General features: G+C 41.0%; 1 protein-coding gene across 3 annotated transcripts; it reads left to right on the top strand.

Annotated features, from left to right (window-relative positions):
- The first annotated feature begins 403 nt into the window (after positions 1-403).
- Positions 404-24566, top strand: LOC133620046 (rho GTPase-activating protein SYDE1). Of its 3 annotated transcripts, none has more exons than XM_061981216.1 (14): positions 404-826; positions 8293-8519; positions 13562-13970; positions 14191-14463; positions 14528-14690; positions 16150-16316; positions 16425-16505; positions 17434-17525; positions 21105-21242; positions 21309-21435; positions 21945-22111; positions 22181-22391; positions 22458-22679; positions 22855-24566. In XM_061981216.1, the coding sequence occupies exons 1-14, from the start codon at positions 742-744 to the stop codon at positions 23046-23048; spliced, it is 2556 nt and encodes an 851-aa protein (XP_061837200.1). In that variant the 5' UTR covers positions 404-741; the 3' UTR covers positions 23049-24566. The 3 variants fall into 3 exon arrangements, with proteins under 3 accessions (XP_061837200.1, XP_061837201.1, XP_061837202.1); XM_061981217.1 differs by having other exon boundaries at positions 17437-17525; XM_061981218.1 differs by having other exon boundaries at positions 13562-13964.
- Positions 24567-24603: the final 37 nt, after the last annotated feature.

Raw genomic sequence — 24603 nt, forward strand, 5'->3', positions numbered from 1 at the left:
CGTTTTAGTGTGTCGGGGTACTAATGTGTTAGTATTTATCACATGTAACACAATGGTGTTGTAATAGTGTGTTAGTATTTAGCACAATGGTGTCGTATCAGTCTGTTTGTTAGCACAAAGTACACAAACAATAACAATAAAAATGGCCACCTGTCAGCACGTGTCCAGGTCTGTGAGCACACCATCTGATCAATGCCAGCTCAGAGCGTCTTCTCATGGTCTGAAGTGGCGACCAAAGCCTTTCTTCCTACCTGGGAGGAGAAGTGCAGAGCCCAGGCGCCTACAGACCCTCCCCCTCCCACAGCTGTGTGAGGACAGTGGGAGGAGGAAGTGGAGGAGGAGGGGAGAGTTTGGGAAAGAATGTTTGGAATTCATTTCCTGTTCAGCAGTGAGCAGATTGTGATAAACCATGTGTGGGAAAACATGATGAAGGAGTGAAGGACTGGTCCCCAGAAGCTGTAGACCGAGGTCCACTTTGTGTGGGGAAACATGATGAAGGAGTGAAGGACTGGTCCCCCAGAAGCTGCAGACCGAGGTCCACTGTGTGAGGGAAAACATGATGAAGGAGTGAAGGACTGGTCCCCAGAAGCTGCAGACCGAGGTCCACTTTGTGTGGGGAAACATGATGAAGGAGTGAAGGACTGGTCCTCCAGAAGCTGCAGACCGAGGTCCACTTTGTGTGGGAAAACATGATGAAGGAGTGAAGGACTGGTCCCCAGAAGCTGCAGGCCGAGGTCCAGCATGGCCCAGCCTCTGCTCAAGAGGACGTTGTCTCGACTGCGAGGCAAGAACAAGTCCCGCAGGAAGACCGAGCGCCAAGTCCACGGTGAGCATCGCAGACTCGCAATCGGCTCAGACTTGACTGTCACAAATATTTCATCTACACTTTATTATTTTATTTATTCATGATCAAATCTTCTGACACTCACTTCACTGCCACAAACTTTCACTTTCTGCATTCTTCATCTGCCTCGCCTCTTCTTGATACTGTGTGTGTGTGTGTGTGTGCGTGCGTGCGTGCGTGCGTGCGTGCGTGCGTGCGTGCGTGCGTGTGATGAATAGTGAATAGCAGCAGTGTGTTTGATGGATAAAACAGAGACTTCATTGATGTGCAAACACACAAGTGTACTTTTCCCCTTCCCCCACTCTCTCAGCTCTCCTACGTTGTGCGTATATGATAACTTATATTACATATATGCTACATATTTAACATTTATTACATTTATATTACATATATGCTACATATCTAACATTTATTACATTTATATTACATATATACTACATATCTAACATTTATTACATTTATATGACATGTATGCTACATATCTAACATTTATTACATTTATATGACATGTATGCTACATATCTAACATTTATTACATTTATATTACATGTATGCTACATATCCAACATTTATTACATTTATATTACATATATACTACATATCTAACATTTATTACATTTATATTACATATATGCTACATATCTAACATTTATTACATTTATATTACATATATACTACATATCTAACATTTATTACATTTATATGACATGTATGCTACATATCTAACATTTATTACATTTATGTGACATGTATGCTACATATCTAACATTTATTACATTTATATTACATGTATGCTACATATCCAACATTTATTACATTTATATGACATGTATGCTACATAGCTGGGGCAGCACGGTGGAAGAGGGGTTAGTGCATGTGCCTCACAATACGAAGGTCCTGAGTAGTCCTGAGTTAAATCCCGGGCTCGGGATCTTTCTGTGTGGAGTTTGCATGTTCTCCCCGTGACTGCGTGGGTTCCCTCCGGGTACTCCGGCTTCCTCCCACCGCCAAAGACATGCACCTGGGCTTAGGCCCCTCCCACCTCCAAAGACAGGCACCTGGGGATAGCCCCCCCCCCACCCCCCTCCTCCAAAGACATGCACTGCGATGAGGTGCCGACTTGTCCAGGGTGTACCCCGCCTTCCGCCCGAATGCACCTGAGATAGGCTCCAGCACCCCCCGCAACCCCAAAAAGGGACAAGCGGTAGAAAATGGATGGATGGATGGATATGCTACATAGCTAACATTTATTACATTTATATGACATGTATGCTACATATATAACATTTATTACATTTATATTACATAAATGCTACATATCTAACATTTATTACATTTATATTACATAAATGCTACATATCTAACATTTATTACATTTATTAGAAATAAACTTACCCTGGAGATATTATTGTATACTTATTAGATGACAGCATATTCCAAATATGACTGATATTACATGTACTATCAAAACCCTAACCCTCCATTTTCTAAAGTGCTAATCTTTATTACAGTCACAGGAAAGCTGGAGCCTATCCCAGCTCAATTATACTTATATGACAAATGTTACATAGTATCACTTCTAAATGTACTTATATGACAAATGTTACACAGTAGTACATACTGTACTTCTAAATGTACTTATATGACAAATGTTACACAGTATTACATACTGTACTTCTAAATGTACTTACCGTATTTTCCGCACTATAAGGCGCACCTAAAAACCACAATTTTTCTCAAAAGCTGACAGTGCGCCTAATAACCCGGTGCGCTTTATTACGATTCATTTTCATAAAGTTTCGGTCTCGCAACTTCGGTAAACAGCCGCCATCTTTTTTCCCGGTAGAACAGGAAGCGCTTCTTCTTCTACGCAAGCAACCGCCAAGGAAAGCACCCGCCCCCATAGAACAGGAAGCGCTTCACCCGCCCCCGGAAGAAGAAGAAAAAACGCGCGGATATCACCGTACGTTTCATTTCCTGTTTACATCTGTAAAGACCACAAAATGGCTCCTACAAAGGACAAGGATCCGGTTCATAAAAAGACGCAATCTCTCCATCCGCACACGGATTACTACCGTATTTCACAGCAACTGATATTCCTGTGAACTGCACTGTGGAACGGGAGCACGTACGGTGAATATTCGCACCACAGGGAATGAGGAGTCATCCTTCACTGTGGTTCTAGCTTGCCATGCTAACTTCCACCCATCCAAAAGAGACCTTTCCAGCCGGCGTCATCATAAAAGCTAACTCGAAGGGATGGATGGATGAAGAAAAGATGAGCGAGTGGTTAAGGGAAGTTTACGCGAAGAGGCCGGGTGGCTTTTTTCACACAGCTCCGAAGGCGAACACACCTTCACTAAGACGGGCAGATAGCGCCGGTCGACATACGCCAACATCTGCCAGTGGATCGTAAATGCCTGGGCAGATAGTTTCGGTCACAACTGTGGTCCGAGCTTTCCGGAAGGCAGGATTCACAGAACTGCTGCACAACAACAGCGACACTGAATCCGATGACTTCTACGAGGCGGAGCCGGCCATTTTTGGATCCCACGCTTGCACAACTTTTCAATTCGGACACCGAAGACGAAGAATTCGAAGGATTTACGAATGAAGAATAACTTCAGAAGGTGAGCGCTATGTTTATTTTGTGTGTTGTGACATTAACGTTCGAGCAACATTATGTTGCTATTTATTGCTCTACACCATTTTGAATTTTACTATGTTTGTGATTGCACATTTGCGTACATTTTGGGACAGAGTTGTTAGAACGCTGGTTTTCAATATATTATTAAAGTTTGACTGAACTATCTGACTGTTTTTTTGACATTCACTTTAGCGCAGCGTTTTTTTGACATTCACTTTAGCGCAGCGTAGGCGCGGCTTTTAGTCCGGGGCGGCTTATTGGTGGACAAAATTATGAAATATGTAATTCATAGAAGGTGCGGCTAATAATCCGGTGCGCCTTATAGTGCGGAAAATACGGTAATATTACATACTGTACTTCTAAATGTACTTATATGACAAATGTTACATAGTAGTACATACTGTACTTCTACATGTACTTATATGACAAATGTTACATAGTATTGCATACTGTACTTCTACATGTACTTATATGACAAATGTTACATAGTATTACATACTGTACTTCTAAATGTACTTAATATTACATACTGTACTTCTAAATGTACTTATATGACAAATGTTACATAGTAGTACATACTGTACTTCTACATGTACTTATATGACAAATGTTACATAGTATTACATACTGTACATCTACATGTACTTATATGACAAATGTTACATAGTATCACTTCTAAATGTAATTATGTGACCAATGTTACACAGTAGTACATACTGTACTTCTAAATGTACTTATATGACAAATGTTACATAGTATTACATACTGTACTTATAAATATACTTTTATGACAAATGTTAAATAGAATTAAAATACTGTATGTTCTACAACCAAATATCTATGGTATTTTAAGTAACACAAAAATAATAATGTTTCAACAAAGACTCCTCCCACCCCCACCAAGGACTTTTTTCACTGCTGGACTCTAGAAAAAGGTTCCGTAGCCTCCGAAGCAGAACCTCCAGGTTCTGTAACAGCTTCTTCCCTCAGACCGTAAGACTCTTGAACGCATCATAATTAAATTAAATGATCCCCTCAACTCCCCCCAAAATGGATTAACTCGCTGGAATAAAAAAGACAATATAACATACATCCATAAACGTGAACGCATGTGAAAAAGTGCAATATATTTATCTGTACAGTAATCTATTTATTTATTTATATATATTTATATATATTTACCGTATTTTTCGGACTATAAGTCGCAGTTTTTTTCATAGTTTGGCCGGGCTCCAGGGCGATTTATATATGTTTTTTTCCTTCTTTATTATGCATTTTCGGCAGATGCGACTTATACTCCGGTGCAACTTATACTCCGAAAAATACGGTATTTATTTTATATATATATTATATATATTATTTATTTATATATATTTATTTATTTATATATGCACCTTATTGCTTTTTTATCCTGCACTACCATGAGCTTATGTAACGAAATTTTGTTCTTATCTGTACAGTAAAGTTCAAATTTGAATGACAATAAAAAGGAAGTCTAAGTCTAACAGAGGACCACACCATCAGCAGCTTCTCCATATTTCAGAGAAAAATGTCCTCCGTTTACTTCAAAATTATTTTGTCAATCTTTAGCATATCCATTATATACTCCTATATACGCGCTAATATATATATATATATATATATATATATATATATATATATATATATATATGTATATATATATATATATATATATATATATATATATATATGTGTATATATATATATATATATATATATATATATATATATATATGTATGTGTGGGAAAAAAAATCACAAGACTATTTCATCTCTACAGGCCTGTTTCATGAGGGGGGGTACCCTCAATCGTCAGGAGATTCTCCTGACGATTGAGGGTACCCCCCCTCATGAAACAGGCCTGTAGAGATGAAATAGTCTTGTGATTTTTTTTCCCACACATACATATATTGCGCTCTACTACGGTATCGAGCACTATTTTTTGGATAACCTTATTATATATATATATATATATATATTCGACGAGACGGAGCCGGCCATTTTGGATCCCGTATTCGCCCAACTTTTTAATTCGGACAACGAAGGAGAATAATTCGAGGGATTTATGAATGAAGAATAACTTCAGAAAGTGAGCGTTATGTTTATTTTGTGTGTTGTGACATTAACGTTCGAGCAACATTAAGTTATCGATGTTATTGCTCTGCACTATTTTGAATTTTACTATGTTTGTGATTGCACATTTGCACATTACCGTACATTTTGGGAGTGAACAGAGTTGTTAGAACGCTGGTTTTTAATATATTATTAAAGTTTGACTGACCTATCTGACTGTTTTTTTGACATTCCCTTTAGCGCAGTTAGATGCGGCTTATAACACGGGGCGGCTTATAGGTGGACAAAGTTTTGAAATATGCCGTTCATTGAAGGCGCGGCTTTTAACCCAGGGCGGCTTATGGTGCGGAAAATACGGTACTTTTATTGCGGTTTTGAAGGAGGATAGAGATGCCCTTTCTTTTATACCTGTTGGGAGTGCATTCCACATTGATGTGACATAGAAAGAGAATGAGTTAAGACCTTTGTTAGATGGGAATCTGGGTTTAACGTGGTTAGTGGAGCTCCCCCTGGTGTTGTGGTTATGGCGCTCATTTACGTTAAGGAAGTAGTTTGACATGTACTTCGGTATCAGGGAGGTGTAGCGGATTTTATAGACTAGGCTCAGTGCAAGTTGGTTTACTCTGTCCTCCACCCTGAGCCAGCCCACTTTGGAGAAGTGGGTAGGAGTGAGGTGTGATCTGGGGTGGAGGTCTAGAAGTAATCTGACTAGCTTGTTCTGGGATGTTTGGAGTCTAGATTTGAGGGTTTTGGAGGTGCTAGGGTACCAGGAGGTGCATGCGTAATGGAAAAAGGGTTGAACGAGACTTCCCGCTAGAATCTTCATGGTGCTTTTGTTGACCAGAGAGGAGATTCTGTAGAGAAATCTCGTTCGTTGGTTGACCTTTTTGATGACCTTGGTTGCCATTTTATCACAGGAAAGATTAGCCTCTAGAATGGAACCTAGGTAGGTGACCTCATCCTTCCTGGTGATAACAATGTCACCCACTTTTATAGTGAAGTCATTGACTTTCTTAAGGTTGATGTGGGACCCAAACAGGATGGATTCAGTTTTACCCAAGTGTATGGATAGCTTGTTGTCAGCGAGCCAGGTGCAAGTTCTACAGAGTTCAGCACTGAGGATTTTCTCCACCTGTGACTTGTCCTTGTCTGATACCAGCAGGGCCGAGTCATCCGCAAACAAGAACAATTCACAGTCGCATGCTGATGACAAGTCCTTTATGTATATTAGGAACAGTAAAGGCCCCAATACACTGCCTTGGGGGACTCCACAGCACACTGAGAGGGGGGGGACACAGTGCCGTTCACCTCTACCACCTGTTCCCTCCCCTCCAAGTAAGATTGCATCCAGCTCCATGAGGTTTTATCAAATCCGATTGCGCTGAGCTTATCCAACAGTATAGCGTGGTTAACGCTGTCAAAGGCCTTCTGAAGGTCCAGCATGACCATGCCCACGTCCACCTCATGTTTGATGTGGTCGCTCACATAGAGAAGGCATGTGTCAGTGGAGTGGTTAGTTCTGAAGTCAGATAGAGAAGGCATGTGTCAGTGGAGTGGTTAGTTCTGAAGTCAGATAGAGAAGGCATGTGTCAGTGGAGTGGTTAGTTCTAAAGTCAGATAGAGAAGGCATGTGTCAGTGGAGTGGTTAGTTCTGAAGTCAGATAGAGAAGGCATGTGTCAGTGGAGTGGTTAGTTCTGAAGTCAGATAGAGAAGGCATGTGTCAGTGGAGTGGTTAGTTCTGAAGTCAGATAGAGAAGGCATGTGTCAGTGGAGTGGTTAGTTCTGAAGTCAGATAGAGAAGGCATGTGTCAGTGGAGTGGTTAGTTCTGAAGTCAGATAGAGAAGGCATGTGTCAGTGGAGTGGTTAGTTCTGAAGTCAGATAGAGAAGGCATGTGTCAGTGGAGTGGTTAGTTCTGAAGTCAGATAGAGAAGGCATGTGTCAGTGGAGTGGTTAGTTCTGAAGCCGGATTGTAATTTGTACATGAGTTTATTAGTGGCAAGGTAACCATCGACCTGGTCATAAACTATTTTTTCCATGACTTTGGAAATGGAACTGAGAATAGAAACAGGTCGGTAGTTGCCAGGTTCCAATTTGCTTCCTTTTTTAAAGAGGGGAGTTACTCTTGCTATCTTAAAATCTTTTGGTACTTGGCCTTGTGAAATTGAGAGGTTTATTATATGCGTGATGATCGGGGCAATGGTGGAGGCAGAGTCCCTGAAGAATCTGGAGGGGAAATTGTCAAGGCCGGTGGCCTTGTTTGGGTGGAGCGCGCTCAATTTTTTAAGCACCTCATCAGCTGTGGAGATATCCGCTGACGTCACGAGTTGAGCAAATTCCAAGTGGCTTGTTTGGAGGAAGTATGAAGGAACATCTCCACCATGACTCATGCAGATCACAAAAAGTGGTACCAATAAGTTAGAAAAGTTGCTTTTGCATCACAGGTGCCTTTTAAGAGACACCATTTAGCTTTGTGTGTGCTATCACATTTGCAGCAGCTTTAGCACAAAACATTGGTCCATCAGTCCCAAACACCAGACACAGGATTCTGATTGAGTGGCTTGACAGCAACCCCAATACGTTTGAAATATTTCAAAGTTGAAAAATCGACTATCATTCTGAAATTAGGAACAAATGTTGTAGCGTATAAAGTTTTGAAGTCTTCCAAAATGTTGAAGTAGGAATAGAAAATAAGTTCTGGTCCACAGATGTTCCGCTCCAGTCAGATGCCTTTCAGAAGCCTTTTACTTGTGGGCCATCAAAGACCGTGGCAGACTCGGACCCCCCGGTGCTCCACCACGTCACGTCTGAGAAGCCGCTGGGGGTGTGGCAAGGGTCAGAAGCTCCGCCCACGTCTCTCCTCTCCAATGATGGGGAAAGAAGATCCTTCTGCACGCTGGGGCAGAACCAGGCTCAGAGACAAACCCAAGACAAGGTAACTTTGATACGTTAATGTAGTTTGATATGTTCATATATTTGGATATGTTCATGTCATTTGATATATTATTATAGTTAGGTTGATAGTTTGATACATTATTATAGTTTGATACAATAATGTAGTGTGTAGCTTGACACATTATTATAGTTTGATACGTTAATGTTGTTTGACATGTTAATGTAGTTTGATAGCTCATATATTTAGAAAAGGTCATGTCATTTGATATATTATTATCATTTGGTATGATAGTGTAGTTTGATATTTTAATGTCATTTGGTATATTAATATATTTTGATATGGTAATGTAGTTTGATACATTAATGTAGTTTGATATGTGATTATATTTTGACATGTTAATGTAGTTTGGTAGTTCATATATTTAGATAAGGTAATGTAATTTGATATATCATTATAGTTTTATATGGTAATGTAGTTTGATCCATTAATGTAGTTTGATATGTGATTATATTTTGATATGTTATTGTCATTTGTTGTATATTTATAATTTGGTGCAATAATATAGTGTGATAAGTTATTGTAGTTTGGCACATTATTATAGAATAGAATAGAAAGTACTTTATTGATCCCTGGGGGCAATTCAGCTTATAGTTTAATGTCTTAATGTTTTTTGGTATGTTAATGTAGTTTGATAGGTTAATGTAATTTGATATATTATTATAGTTTGATACAATAATATAATGTGATATGTTAGTGTAGTTTGACACATTATTATAGTTTCATGGGTTAATGTAGTTTGATATGTTAATGTGGTTTGATATGTAATGTAATTTGATATATTATCTTTTGATATGGTATTGAAGTTTGATACGTTAATGTAATTTGATATGTTAATATATTTGGATATGTTAATATACTTTGATATGTTAATGTAGTTAGATATGTTCATATATTTAGATAAGATAATGTAATTTGATATATTATTATAGTTTGAGATGGTAATGTAGTTTGATATGGTAATGTAATTTGATATATTAATGTAGTTTGATGCAATATTATAGTGTGATATGTTTTTGTAGTTTGACACATTGTTAAGTTTGATGCGGTAATGTAGTTTGATATGTTAACGTAGTTTGATGTGTTAATGTAGTTTGATACGTTAATGTAGATTGATAAGTTCATGTAGTTTGATGTATTAATGTAGTTTGATACGTTCATGTAGTTTGATGTGTTAATGTAGTTTGATATGTTAATGTATTTTGATAAGTTCATGTAGTTTGATGTGTTAATGTAGTTTGATACATTAATGTATTTTGATAAGTTCATGTAGTTTGATGTGTTAATGTAGTTTGATACATTGAAGGGGAACATTATCACAATTTCAGAATTGTTAAAAGCATTAAAAATCAGCTTATTATATTTTTCGAAGTTTTTTTCAAAATGTTACCCATCACGCAATATCCCTAAAAAAAGCTTCAAAGTGCCTGATTTTAACCATCGTGATATACACCCGTCCATTTTCCTGTGACGTCACATAGTGAAGCCAACACAAACAAACATGGCGGAAAGAACAGCAAGCTATAGCGACATTAGCTCGGATTCAGACTCGGATTTCAGCGGCTTAAGCGATTCAACAGATTACGCATGTATTGAAACGGATGGTTGTAGTGTGGAGGCAGGTAGCCAAAACCAAATTGAAGAAGAAACTGAAGCTATTGAGCCATATCGCTTTGAACCGTATGCAAGCCAAACCCACGAAAACGACACGACAGCCAGCGACACGGGAGAAAGCGAGGACGAATTCGGCGATCGCCTTCTAACCAACGATTGGTATGTGTTTGTTTGGCATTAAAGGAAACTAACAACTATGAACTAGGTTTACAGCATATGAAATACATTTGGCAACAACATGCACTTTGAGAGTGCAGACAGCCCAATTTTCATCAATTAATATATTCTGTAGACATACCCTCATGTCAGCAGGCCAGGGAAGCTAGGGTGGATATTCTTCTCTTGATCATCTTCGGTGGCATAAGGGACGGTGTGAGCCAAGACATCCAGGGGGTTTAGCTCGCTCGTCTGCGGGAACAAACTGCCGCCATTGCTTGCCGTGCTACCGAGGTCCTTTGTCCCTGAATTGCTCACACACTCCGGCAGATTCAATGGGGGTCTGGCGGCAGATTTCTTTGACTTTATGGTTGTAAATGCATCTGCTTTGAGTGTCGCAGGATATCCACACATTCTTGCCATCTCTGTCGTAGCATAGCTTTCGTGGGTAAAGTGTGCGGAACAAACGTCCAATTTCTTGCCACTTTGGCATCTTTGGGCCACTGGTGCAACTTGAATCCGTCCCTGTTGGTGTTGTTACACCCTCCGACAACACACCGACGAGGCATGATGTCTCCAAGGTACGGAAAACAGTCGGAAAAACTGAAAATAACAGAGCTGTTTTGACTCGGTGTTTGAGAAAATGGCGGATTGCTTCCTGTGACGTCATCGCTCCGAGAGCGAATAATAGAAAGGCGTTTAATTCACCAAAATTCACCCATTTAGAGTTGGGAAATCGGTTAAAAAAATATATGGTCTTTTTTCTGCAACATCAAGGTATATATTGACGCTTACATAGGTCTGCTGATAATGTTCCCTTTAATGTAGTTTGATGAGTTCATGTAGTTTGATGTGTTAATGTAGTTTGATATGTTAATGTTGTTTGATATGTTGATTTAGTTTTATATGATTATATAGTTTGACACATCATTATAGTTCGATGCATTAATGTACTCTAAAATGTTAATGCAGTTTGATACGTTAAGGCAGTTTGATATGTTGGTATAGATTGATATATAATTTAATTTGATATGTTAATGTAATTTGACACATTATTATACAAACCCCGTTCCCATATGAGTTGGGAAATTGTGTTAGATGTAAATATAAACGCAATACAATGATTTGCAAATCATTTTCAAGCCATATTCAGTTGAATATGCTACAAAGACAACATATTTGATGTTCAAACTGATAAACGTTTTTTTTTTGCAAATAATAATTAACTTTTAATTTCATGGCTGCAACACGTGACAAAGTAGTTGGGAAAGGGCATGTTCACCACTGTGTTACATGGCCTTTCCTTTTAACAACACTCAGTAAACGTTTGGGAACTGAGGAGACACATTTTTGAAGCTTCTCAGGTGGAATTCTTTCCCATTCTTGCTTGATGTACAGCTTAAGTTGTTCAACAGTCCGGGGGTCTCCCTTCTGCTATTTTAGGCTTCATAATGCGCCACACATTTTCAATGGGAGACAGGTCTGGACTACAGGCAGGCCAGTCTAGTACCCACACTCTTTTACTATGAAGCCACGTTGATGTAACACGTGGCTCGGCATTGTCTTGCTGAAATAAGCAGGGGCGTCCATGGTAACGTTGCTTGGATGGCAACATATGTTGCTCCAAAAACTGTATGTACCTTTCAGCATTAATGGTGCCTTCACAGATGTGTAAGTTACCCATGTCTTGGGCACTAATACACCCCCATACCATCACACATGCTGCCTTTTACACTTTGCGCCTATAACAATCCGGATGGTTCTTTTCCTCTTTGGTCCGGAGGACACGACGTCCACAGTTTTCAAAAACAATTTGAAATGTGGACTCGTCAGACCACAGAACACTTTTCCACTTTGTATCAGTCCATCTTAGATGAGCTCAGGCCCAGCGAAGCCGACGGCGTTTCCGGGTGTTGTTGATAATTGGTTTTCGCCTTGCATAGGAGAGTTTTAACTTGCACTTACAGATGTAGCGACCAACTGTAGTTACTGACAGTGGGTTTCTGAAGTGTTCCTGAGCCCATGTGGTGATATCCTTTACACACTGATGTCCCTTGTTGATGCAGTACAGCCTGAGGGATGGAAGGTCACGGGCTTAGCTGCTTACGTGCAGTGATTTCTGCAGATTCTCTGAACCCTTTGATGATATTACGGAGCGTAGATGGTGAAATCCCTAAATTCCTTGCAATAGCTGGTTGAGAAAGGTTGTTCTTAAACTGTTCAACAATTTGTTCACGTATTTGTTGACAAAGTGGTGACCCTCGCCCCATCCTTGTTTGTGAATGACTGAGCATTTCATGGAATCTACTTTTATACCCAATCATGGCACCCACCTGTTCCCAATTAGCCTGCACACCTGTGGGATGTTCCAAATAAGTGTTTGATGAGCATTCCTCAACTTTATCAGTATTTATTGCCACCTTTCCCAACTTCTTTGTCACGTGTTGCTGCCATCAAATTCTAAAGTTAATGATTATTTGCAAAAAAAAAAAAAAATGTTTATCAGTTTGAACATCAAATATGTTGTCTTTGTAGCATATTCAACTGAATATGGCTTGAAAAGGATTTGCAAATCATTGTATTCCGTTTATATTTACATCTAACACAATTTCCCAACTCATATGGAAACGGGGTTTGTAGTTTGATGCGTTAATTTAGTTTGATATGTTAATGTAGTTTGATGTGTTAATGTAGTTTGATGTGTTAATGTAGTTTGATATGTTAATGTAGTTTGATATGTTAATGTCATTTCATGTGTTAATGTAGTTTGATATGTTAATGTTGTTTGAAACATTAACGTAGTTTGATATGTTGATATCGATTGATATGTAATGTAATTTGATGCATTATTATAGTTTGATACGTTAATGTCGTTTGATATGTTAATGTAGTTTGATACGTTAATGTAGTTTGATATGTTGATATAGATTGCTGTGCAATGTAATTTGATACACTATTGTAGTTTGATACGTTAATGTAGTTTGATATGTTAATGTAATTTGATACATTATTATAGTTTGATACGTTAATGTCGTTTAATGTTAATGTAGTTTGATATGTTAATGTAGTTTGATACGTTATTGTAGTTTGATACGTTAATGTTGTTTGGTATGTTCATGTAGTTTAATAAGTTAATGTAGTTTGACATGTTGATATAGTTTTATCTGTTGATGTAGTTTGTTGTGTTTCATGAAACTAAAGTCCAAAGAAGTTTCTGCCACACAAAAGACATATTTTGCTCTTTACCACTTCAGGAGTTCTTCCAGCCAGCAGCAAGTTCTGTTGATCCAAAGGTGGCAGTCAGAACCAAACTGTCCGGCCAGCGAGCCTATTTGCAGAGCTTGGATCGCAGCAGTCGAGACTGGGTGTTGTCGTCAGGAAAGTCCGAGGCTTCGGAGAAGGCCTGCAGGCGGAATCAGGAAAGCGGTAGAAACATTTGGTACAACCCAATCCCGGAGGAGGAGGGCATTGCTGGACTGCCAAGAAATGAGGATGTGTGGACGAAGAGGGACGGGAAGCAAGCAGAACCAGAGAGACTGGGTCTTGATGCTAGTACAATAGACCATGGACTTATGCAGACTGGCTCAGCACAGGCTTGTAGAGATGCTCCTTCATTGGACGCCACCAACCTGCATGTGGATGACATCTCAGCAGAAGGTGCAGGTAAACTAGTTCTGAAAACTAACATCTACTTCACAATCTGTGGACTGTGGAGACTTTACTCTCTGCTTGTTTGCTCCCCTCAACATATTCTCCCGTCCACAAAGAGTTAGTTGGTGTGTCTCCATGCACATATTTGTCTATATGTGTGTCCTGGCAACCTAGCATAGGAGCCTGAACAAGAACATGAATGAATGAATGCTAACTAGCCTCTTCCTTCCAGACTCCAACTATGTCTTCCAAGAAAAGGCGGGTGTGGTTGACAGATTGGGGTCTCCTGGCACAGTGAGGAAACTCTCCTTCAAAATGAAGAAACTTCCTGAGCTGAGACGCAGAATCAGCCTTCGCTCTTCTCGTGTGCGACAAGAAGGAGACAAAGTCACCATGAAGAAGCTGGCAGACCAGAACTTCATCAGTCGCTATCACCTGGATAGCTCCACTCCTCCTGCTTTGCCACAGCGGCGGTTACCGAGAGGACGCTCCGCCAGTAAAGGAGGTAAAAGTGTGGAATCTGCATGTGTCCTAGTAGTGAGGACTGTCTAATGTCCTACCGTCTTCAGGGTATCTCAGTGACGGAGACTCACCAGAGCGGCTGCTTCGCCAGCCTGGCGACAAGACTTCATTCCAGCTGTACACAGACGCCGAGCCTTCACCATGCTGTCAGCGCATGACAGGTTTGCTGACTGTTCACCTTCTTGGTCTGGAACAGATTCAATCAAATAGGTAAGTGTAGTATGACCTATGTGTTCTACAGGATGGTAACCTAACCCTATCCGTATTCTACACAGTAACCCCGTTCTACAGGGTATGAACCTAACCCAATCCGTATTCTATAGGGTAGGAACCTAACCCTATCCATATTCTACAGGGTAGGAACCTAACCCCGCACACACAGTCTTGGTAGATCACACAAAACACACCCACTAATAGTGCACACTACTTTATACCTTATTAATTGCACACACAGTCTTGGTAGATCACACACAACACACCACTAATAGTGCACACTACTTTATACCTTATTAATTGCACACACAGTCTTGGTAGATCACACACAACACACCCACTAATAGTGTCCACTACTTTATGCCTTATTAATTGCACACACAGTCTTGGTAGATCACACACAACACACCCACTAATAGTGCACACTACTTTAGGCCTTATTAATTGCACACACAGTCTTGGTAGATCACACACAACACACCCACTAATAGTGCGCACTACTTTATACCTTATTAATTGCACACACAGTCTTGGTAGATCACACACAACACACCCACTAATAGTGTCCACTACTTTATACCTTATTAATTGCACACACAGTCTTGGTAGATCACACACAACACGCCCACTAATAGTGCACACTACTTTATACCTTATTAATTGCGCACACAGTCTTGGTAGATCACACACAACACACCCACTAATAGTGTCTACTACTTTATACCTTATTAATTGCACACACAGTCTTGGTAGATCACACACAACACACCCACTAATAGTGCACATTACTTTATACCTTATTAATTGCGCACACAGTCTTGGTAGATCACACACAACACACCCACTAATAGTGTCTACTACTTTATACCTTATTAATTGCACACCCAGTCTTGGTAGATCACACACAACACACCCACTAATAGTGTCCACTACTTTATACCTTATTAATTGCACACACAGTCTTGGTAGATCACACACAACACACCCACTAATAGTGTCCACTACTTTATACCTTATTAATTGCACACACAGTCTTGGTAGATCACACACAACACACCACTAATAGTGTCCACTACTTTATACCTTATTAATTGCACACACAGTCTTGGTTGATCACACACAACACACCCACTAATAGTGCACACTACTTTATACCTTATTAATTGCACACACAGTCTTGGTAGATCACACACAACACACCCACTAATAGTGTCCGCTACTTTATACCTTATTAATTGCACACACAGTCTTGGTAGATCACACACAACACACCCACTAATAGTGCACACTACTTTATACCTTATTAATTGCACACACAGTCTTGGTAGATCACACACAACACACCCACTAATAGTGCACACTACTTTATACCTTATTAATTGCACACCCAGTCTTGGTAGATCACACCCACTAATAGTGCACACTACTTATGAATTGAAAATGTTGTGTCTCTCAGGTGCCGTGAAAGCAAAGAGATTTTTCTTGCCATCCAGATTGACGGAATGACTCGGGCGAGAACCGCCCTCTTAACCCTGCAAGGCCACGCCCTCTCGTTAAACCACACCTTCCACCTGGAGCTGGAGGGAGCGCGGCAACTCCGAGTGGTGGTGCTCACGTCTGCAGGTAAAACTGCTGGCACATGGTCCTGGTTTGTCCTAAACTGCTGAGGCACATGGTGCTGGTTTGTCCTGGACTCACTCGACTTGTCTCCTTTTGACCAATCACACGCAGCGAGCACTCCCCCGGGGTCTAACCAGACCAGGACCAGAATCTGCTGTCTGGGGACTGTTGCTCTTCCTCCCCTCTTTAAAGGTCCGGTATAACACAACCTTGTGATTAGTGAATAAAAATCTCTTCAGAACCTTGTGATTAGTGATTAAACGTCTCTACAGAACCTTGCGATTAGTGATTAAACGTCTCTTCAGAACCTTGTGATTAGTGATCAAACATCTCTCCAGAACCTTGTGATTAGTGATTAAACATCTCTTCAGAACCTTGTGATTAGTGATTAAACGTCTCTTCAGAACCTTGCGATTAGTGATTAAACGTCTCTTCACTACCTTGTGATTAGTGATTAAACGTCTCTTCAGAACCTTGTGATTAGTGATTAAAAGTATCTTCAGAACCTTGTGATTAGTGATTAAACGTCTCCTCAGAACCTTGTGATTAGTGATTAAATGTCTCCTCAGAACCTTGTGATTAGTGATTAAATGTCTCTTCAGAACCCTGTGATTAGTGATTAAACATATCTTCAGAACCTTGTGATTAGTGATTAAAAGTCTCTTCAGAACCTTGTGATCAGTGATTAAACGTCTCCTCAGAACCTTGTGATTAGTGATTAAATGTCTCTTCAGAACCCTGTGATTAGTGATTAAACATATCTTCAGAACCTTGTGATTTGTGATTAAACATCTCTTCAGAACCTTGTGATTAGTGATTAAACATCTCTTCAGAACCTTGTGATTAGTGAGTAAACATCCCTTCAGAACTTTGTGATTAGTGATTAAACGTCTCTTTAGAACATTGTGATTAGTGATTAAACATCTCTTCAGAACCGTGTGATTAGTGATTAAACGTCTATTCAGAACATTATGATTAGTGATTAAACATCTCTTCAAAACCTTGTGATTAGTGATTAAAAGTCTCTTCAGACCCTTGTGATTAGTGATTAAACATCTCTTCAGAACCTTGTGATTGGTGAGTAAACATCTCTTCATTCTCATTGGTCCTCACTGTGCAGCAGGAAGTGGAAGTCAGCAGCTGTGCGTGAACTTGGAACCTCAGGGACGTCTCTACATCAAACTCTCTCTGCAGGAACCATGTGACTTGCAGGTAGTACTTCACACAGTACATGACATGCAGGTAGTACTTCACACAGTACATGACATGCAGGTAGTACTTCACACAGTACATGACATGCAGGTAGTACTTCACACAGTACATGACGTGCAGGTAGTACTTCACACAGTACATGACGTGCAGGTAGTACTTCACACAGTACATGACGTGCAGGTAGTACTTCACACAGTACATGACTTGCAGGTAGTACTTCACACAGTACATGACGTGCAGGTAGTACTTCACACAGTACATGACGTGCAGGTAGTACTTCACACAGTACATGACATGTAGGTAGTACTTCACACAGTACATGACTTGCAGGTAGTACTTCACACAGTACATGACGTGCAGGTAGTACTTCACACAGTACATGACTTGCAGGTAGTACTTCACACAGTACATGACTTGCAGGTAGTACTTCACACAGTACATGACGTGCAGGTAGTACTTCACACAGTACATGACGTGCAGGTAGTACTTCACACAGTACATGATGTGCAGGTAGTACTTCACACAGTACATGACGTGCAGGTAGTACTTCACACAGTACATGACATGCAGGTAGTACTTCACACAGTACATGACGTGCAGGTAGTACTTCACACAGTACATGACTTGCAGGTAGTACTTCACACAGTACATGACGTGCAGGTAGTACTTCACACAGTACATGACGTGCAGGTAGTACTTCACACAGTACATGACGTGCAGGTAGTACTTCACACAGTACATGACTTGCAGGTAGTACTTCACACAGTACATGACTTGCAGGTAGTACTTCACACAGTACATGACATGCAAGTAGTACTTCACACAGTACATGACGTGCAGGTAGTACTTCACACAGTACATGACGTGCAGGTAGTACTTCACACAGTACATGACATGTAGGTAGTACTTCACACATTACATGACGTGCAGGTAGTACTTCACACAGTACATGACGTGCAGGTAGTACTTCACACAGTACATGACGTGCAGGTAGTACTTCACACAGTACATGACGTGCAGGTAGTACTTCACACAGTACATGACTTGCAGGTAGTACTTCACACAGTACATGACGTGCAGGTAGTACTTCACACAGTACATGACGTGCAGGTAGTACTTCACACAGTACATGACGTGCAGGTAGTACTTCACACAGTACATGACTTGCAGGTAGTACTTCACACAGTACATGACTTGCAGGTAGTACTTCACACAGTACATGACATGCAGGTAGTACTTCACACAGTACATGACGTGCAGGTAGTACTTCACACAGTACATGACGTGCAGGTAGTACTTCACACAGTACATGACATGTAGGTAGTACTTCACACATTACATGACGTGCAGGTAGTACTTCACACAGTACATGACGTGCAGGTAGTACTTCACACAGTACATGACGTGCAGGTAGTACTTCACACAGTACAGGACGTGCAGGTAGTACTTCACACAGTACATGATGTGCAGGTAGTACTTCACACATTACATGACATGTAGGTAGTACTTCACACAGTACATGACGTGCAGGTAGTACTTCACACAGTACATGACGTGCAGGTAGTACTTCACACAGTACATGACGTGCAGGTAGTACTTCACACAGTACAGGACGTGCAGGTAGTACTTCACACAGTACATGACGTGCAGGTAGTACTTCACACAGTACATGACGTGCAGGTAGTACTTCACACAGTACATGACGTGCAGGTAGTACTTCACACAGTACATGACTTGCAGGTAGTACTTCACACAGTACATGACTTGCAGGTAGTACTTCACACAGTACATGACATGCAGGTAGTACTTCACACAGTACATGACGTGCAGGTAGTACTTCACACAGTACATGACGTGCAGGTAGTACTTCACACAGTACATGACATGTAGGTAGTACTTCACACATTACATGACGTGCAGGTAGTACTTCACACAGTACATGACGTGCAGGTAGTACTTCACACAGTACATGACGTGCAGGTAGTACTTCACACAGTACATGACGTGCAGGTAGTACTTCACACAGTACATGACTTGCAGGTAGTACTTCACACAGTACATGACTTGCAGGTAGTACTTCACACAGTACATGACGTGCAGGTAGTACTTCACACAATACATGACGTGCAGGTAGTACTTCACACAGTACATGACGTGCAGGTAGTACTTCACACAGTACATGACTTGCAGGTAGTACTTCACACAGTACATGACTTGCAGGTAGTACTTCACACAGTACATGACATGCAGGTAGTACTTCACACAGTACATGACGTGCAGGTAGTACTTCACACAGTACATGACGTGCAGGTAGTACTTCACACAGTACATGACATGTAGGTAGTACTTCACACATTACATGACGTGCAGGTAGTACTTCACACAGTACATGACGTGCAGGTAGTACTTCACACAGTACATGACGTGCAGGTAGTACTTCACACAGTACAGGACGTGCAGGTAGTACTTCACACAGTACATGATGTGCAGGTAGTACTTCACACATTACATGACATGCAGGTAGTACTTCACACATTACATGACGTGCAGGTAGTACTTCACACAGTACATGACGTGCAGGTAGTACTTCACACAGTACATGATGTGCAGGTAGTACTTCACACATTACATGACATGCAGGTAGTACTTCACACAGTACAGGACGTGCAGGTAGTACTTCACACAGTACATGACGTGCAGGTAGTACTTCACACAGTACATGACGTGCAGGTAGTACTTCACACAGTACAGGACGTGCAGGTAGTACTTCACACAGTACATGATGTGCAGGTAGTACTTCACACATTACATGACATGCAGGTAGTACTTCACACAGTACATGACGTGCAGGTAGTACTTCACACAGTACATGACGTGCAGGTAGTACTTCACACAGTACATGACGTGCAGGTAGTACTTCACACAGTACAGGACGTGCAGGTAGTACTTCACACAGTACATGACATGCAGGTAGTACTTCACACAGTACATGACATGCAGGTAGTACTTCACACAGTACATGACTTGCAGGTAGTACTTCACACAGTACATGACATGCAGGTAGTACTTCACACAGTACATGATGTGCAGGTAGTACTTCACACAGTACATGACGTGCAGCACTGAGAGCCAACTTAGCCTTTAGGTCGTGTTCAATGCCAACAAAGAAAGTGTCTCAAAAACACTCCAACGTAAGTCAAGTAAGGCTTCACTTTTGCAAAATGCTCTAGCTTGATGCTAATATCTATTGGCTTTGCCATTGACATGCTACTAATTAGCATTTGCGATTTCAACACCTCTAACTGTCTTCTAATATGCATGTTACAATCAAACAGCTGCTGTGTAAGAAGTACAATACTTAGTGTATTAACACTTTTCAGGGCGCAACACTCCTTGAACTACTGGTGTCTTGGACTGTCATTTGAACTTCATGTAATGTAACAACTGGACATTTTGAAAGCCTGAATATGAAAATGTGTAGTGTTAGGTGCCGCTACTGGGAATTGCTACGGTCTGCTTTGAAATGTGAACAACAAGAAGCCCGTCGTGGACTCTCATTGACCCAGATCTTGTTCACAGTCGGACAGAACCTCAACAGCGCCCTCTAAAGTGTTTGGGGTGGAACTGCGGCATCTGGTGGAGGAAGAAGGTTCTGCCTCTGCAGTTCCTTTACTCATCCAGAAGACCGTGGCCGAGATCGAACGCAGAGGACTGAAGGTAGTCTTGCCTTCAGAACTGGAATGAATGGAAGTCCAAAGTTTCCTTTCTTGGAACTGCTGTCAGGTCGTGGGTCTGTACAGACTTTGTGGTTCTGCTGCGGTGAAAAAGGAGCTGAGGGATTGGTTTGAGAGGAACGCGTCAGCCGTCTGTCTCGGTGAGGATCTCTATCCTGACGTCAATGTTCTCACAGGTGAGTGCACACCTGCGCAGCCTGTGTTCTCGCTCCACCAGGTCTCAATCAGTGAGACCGTGGTCCGGCATGGAGGATAAAATAGGCAACAAGAAGGAGAGGGGGGTCACTCCAGCCATAACGTGTAAGTCCGAAGAACGAGGCAGCAAACATTGCTTAAGAGTCCAGGTGAGCAATTAGGAACATCATCTGGTCCCTGGTCAGACGTTGCCGAGGTGAAGAGGAACCAGAAGGGAAAATAAGAGGATGATTGGACTCACAGTGGAATAACTCCATTGCTGTCAATGTCCATCCATCCATGCTCTACCGCTTGTCCCTTTTGGGGTGGCGGGGGGTGCTGGAGCCTATCTCAGGGTTTATTTTCCAAAATGTGGGATGAAGGTTTCTTGACATCATAGTCCAAAGTCTGTGTGTAACTCTTCCATCTGATTATTGTCAAGCACTTTTCACATGCAAGGGGCAGATGTCTCATTTACCTTAACAGGACTTAGTTGCTGCTTTGTGGACAGGCATCCTGAAAGACTACCTGCGGGAGCTGCCATCCCCGCTCATCACCTCCACTTTGTATGAGGTGGTCAAGGAAGCCATGACCCTACGACCCCCACCTGCAAGCCCTGACCTCCACCTAGCCCACAACACAGTAGCACTTCTGTCCTGTCTGCCAGCCCCGGAGAGGGTGAGAACCACGACTGAGCAGTCAAAGTCCCACTGAGGCTCATCCTCTTGTGTGATTGCTCCCTTGTAGGCCACTTTGTCTCACCTGCTGGACCACCTCAGCCTGGTGGCCGACTTTAGCGCGTCCAACAGGATGACGCCCCAAAACCTGGCTGTCTGCTTTGGCCCGGTGCTCCTTAAGCAGGAGGCCTGGAATGGAGGGCTGAAGTGTCACGGCCAGGACTTGGTGGACTTCAAACTCCACATTGAGGCCTTGCACTACCTGCTGCAGCTATGGCCAGGTGAGATGTGGGCGGGCTTTTCCTTCTTAATTGCTCCTAACCCCACTTGGATGTTTTCTTCCTCAGTGCCAGCCAAGCAAGTCCCGGCAGACAACAGCCAAGACGTTCCTCCTCTCGCCGTCCTGCATCCTGTCCCTGAGGACGTGGTGGTGTCACGCCGGGGCCCACGTCTGGACAGTCCACCGCCAATCAACCGCTACGCTGGCGACTGGAGCGTCTGCGGGCAAGAAGTTGTGTCAGGACAGGACGCTGATTACGATGAGGTGGCAGGAAGTGAAAGTGATGAAGGTGAACTTTTTTCTCGGTCCTTGAAATAAGAATGAAAACAACTTTTACACAGTGAAGAAGTACTTCTTCAGATTAGGTTTCATGTTCATCAGGAACTTAGTTTTATATTCCTTGTCTGACTAACCCATCCAGCACTTGTAGTGTTTTCAGTCTAAAAAGATGTTGTGCTGGGCAGGTGGTGAACGCCAGGAGGACCAAGCAGAGGAACACGCCGCTTGTTGGTTTCCAACAGGAAGCAAAGCTCTCTTTGTGGAGGACGTCTTGGATTTTGATGCTCCGTTTAGCTGCCGACTCAGCCTGAAGGACTTTGACAGTCTTATTCACGACCTGGACCGAGAGCTCGCCAATCAGATCAACATCTGCCTGTGAGGGGGAGGAACTGCAAGCACTTTTGGGGGGAGGTTGTCCATCATACACAATCCCAATGAACACACCTGTTTCTTGTTTATGCATTCTAACTTGTTAATAAACGCTAGCAAGAGTCAGCTAACAATGGAGGCAATGACATTTGATCTATTCCTGCCATAAAATACCCTAAAAAAATTCAAAAACTTCCATCAAGATGTTATATACACGCTGTAAGAATATATATAATAGTATTCATATGTAATATATACATGATGTAAGTATATATGTCATGTAGTAACATTCGTAATAACATGTAATGTATACATGATGTAAGTATATATGTCATGTAGTAACATTCATAATAACATGTAATATATACATGATGTAAGTATATATGTCATGTAGTAACATTCATAATAACATGTAATATATACATGATGTAAGTATATATGTCATGTAGTAACATTCATAATAACATGTAATATATACATGATGTAAGTATATATGTCATGTAGTAACATTCATAATAACATGTAATATATACATGATGTAAGTATATATGTCATGTAGTAACATTCATAATAACATGTAATATATCCATGATGTAAGTATATATGTCATGTAGTAACATTCATAATAACATGTAATATATACATGATGTAAGTATATATGTCATGTAGTAACATTCATAATAACATGTAATGTTTACATATTTTGATCATTTTAAGCACACGTTGGCGTATTCTGACGAAATCACAACGTACATATACAAACTACCGATATAATAAAATAATCACTTACTGTACAATGTTTGCTCTCACTGGGATAAAGACTAATGGCATTTTTATAACTTCCCCTTTACATCAACAACTCATCATCATCCTCACAAAGGGTTAAAAAAAATAGCATATTTTCCTGTCTTTCTGGCCATCTCCGGGTCTAAGTTGGATGTCAAAGTTGACCAACTTGTGGGTTTATGTCCACAACCTTCTACTATCCAGGTAAGAGACATGGTTTATCATCTAGAATTAACTTTCACCAACTCGCTGCTGAAAGCACTCAACAATACCCCTAATACTTGTTCATATTCAGGTCACGACATGTAAATGGAATATTGTTGGCACTTTTTAGAGAGTTTTGTGGGAGCAATATTGTTAGCCATCCCATACTTGCTGTACTTTACCATTTGGAATGCATAACAAAATAAAAAGGTGTTCTGGTCTTACATAAGGATAGAAAACATTAAAAAGTGCAGTTCTCCTTTAAGGCGAAAACAAAATGTTTATGTGCAAATGATTTGAAATGTTGACTTTCTGCACTGCTTAAGCCATACTTTCACTTTGACAACTTTGGAAAGAAAGACAGTTCAAAGGCTAAAAGATGATGTTTTCCATATAATGCAGAGCGTCTTCTTCTTTCATGGTACCAAGTTTGTGACTGACGCTCCAAACTGCTGTTGTTGTCATGTTACGTTTTGCACAACTTCATGCACTTGTTTTGTAACCCAAGGATGCTTCAAAATAAAAGACTGAAACAGAGTCCAATGAAGTACCAAGATGGTGTCAGTCAGTCTTGT

This window comes from Nerophis lumbriciformis, linkage group LG32 (assembly GCF_033978685.3).
Source record: "Nerophis lumbriciformis linkage group LG32, RoL_Nlum_v2.1, whole genome shotgun sequence".
Classification (NCBI taxonomy): Eukaryota; Metazoa; Chordata; class Actinopteri; order Syngnathiformes; family Syngnathidae; genus Nerophis; species Nerophis lumbriciformis.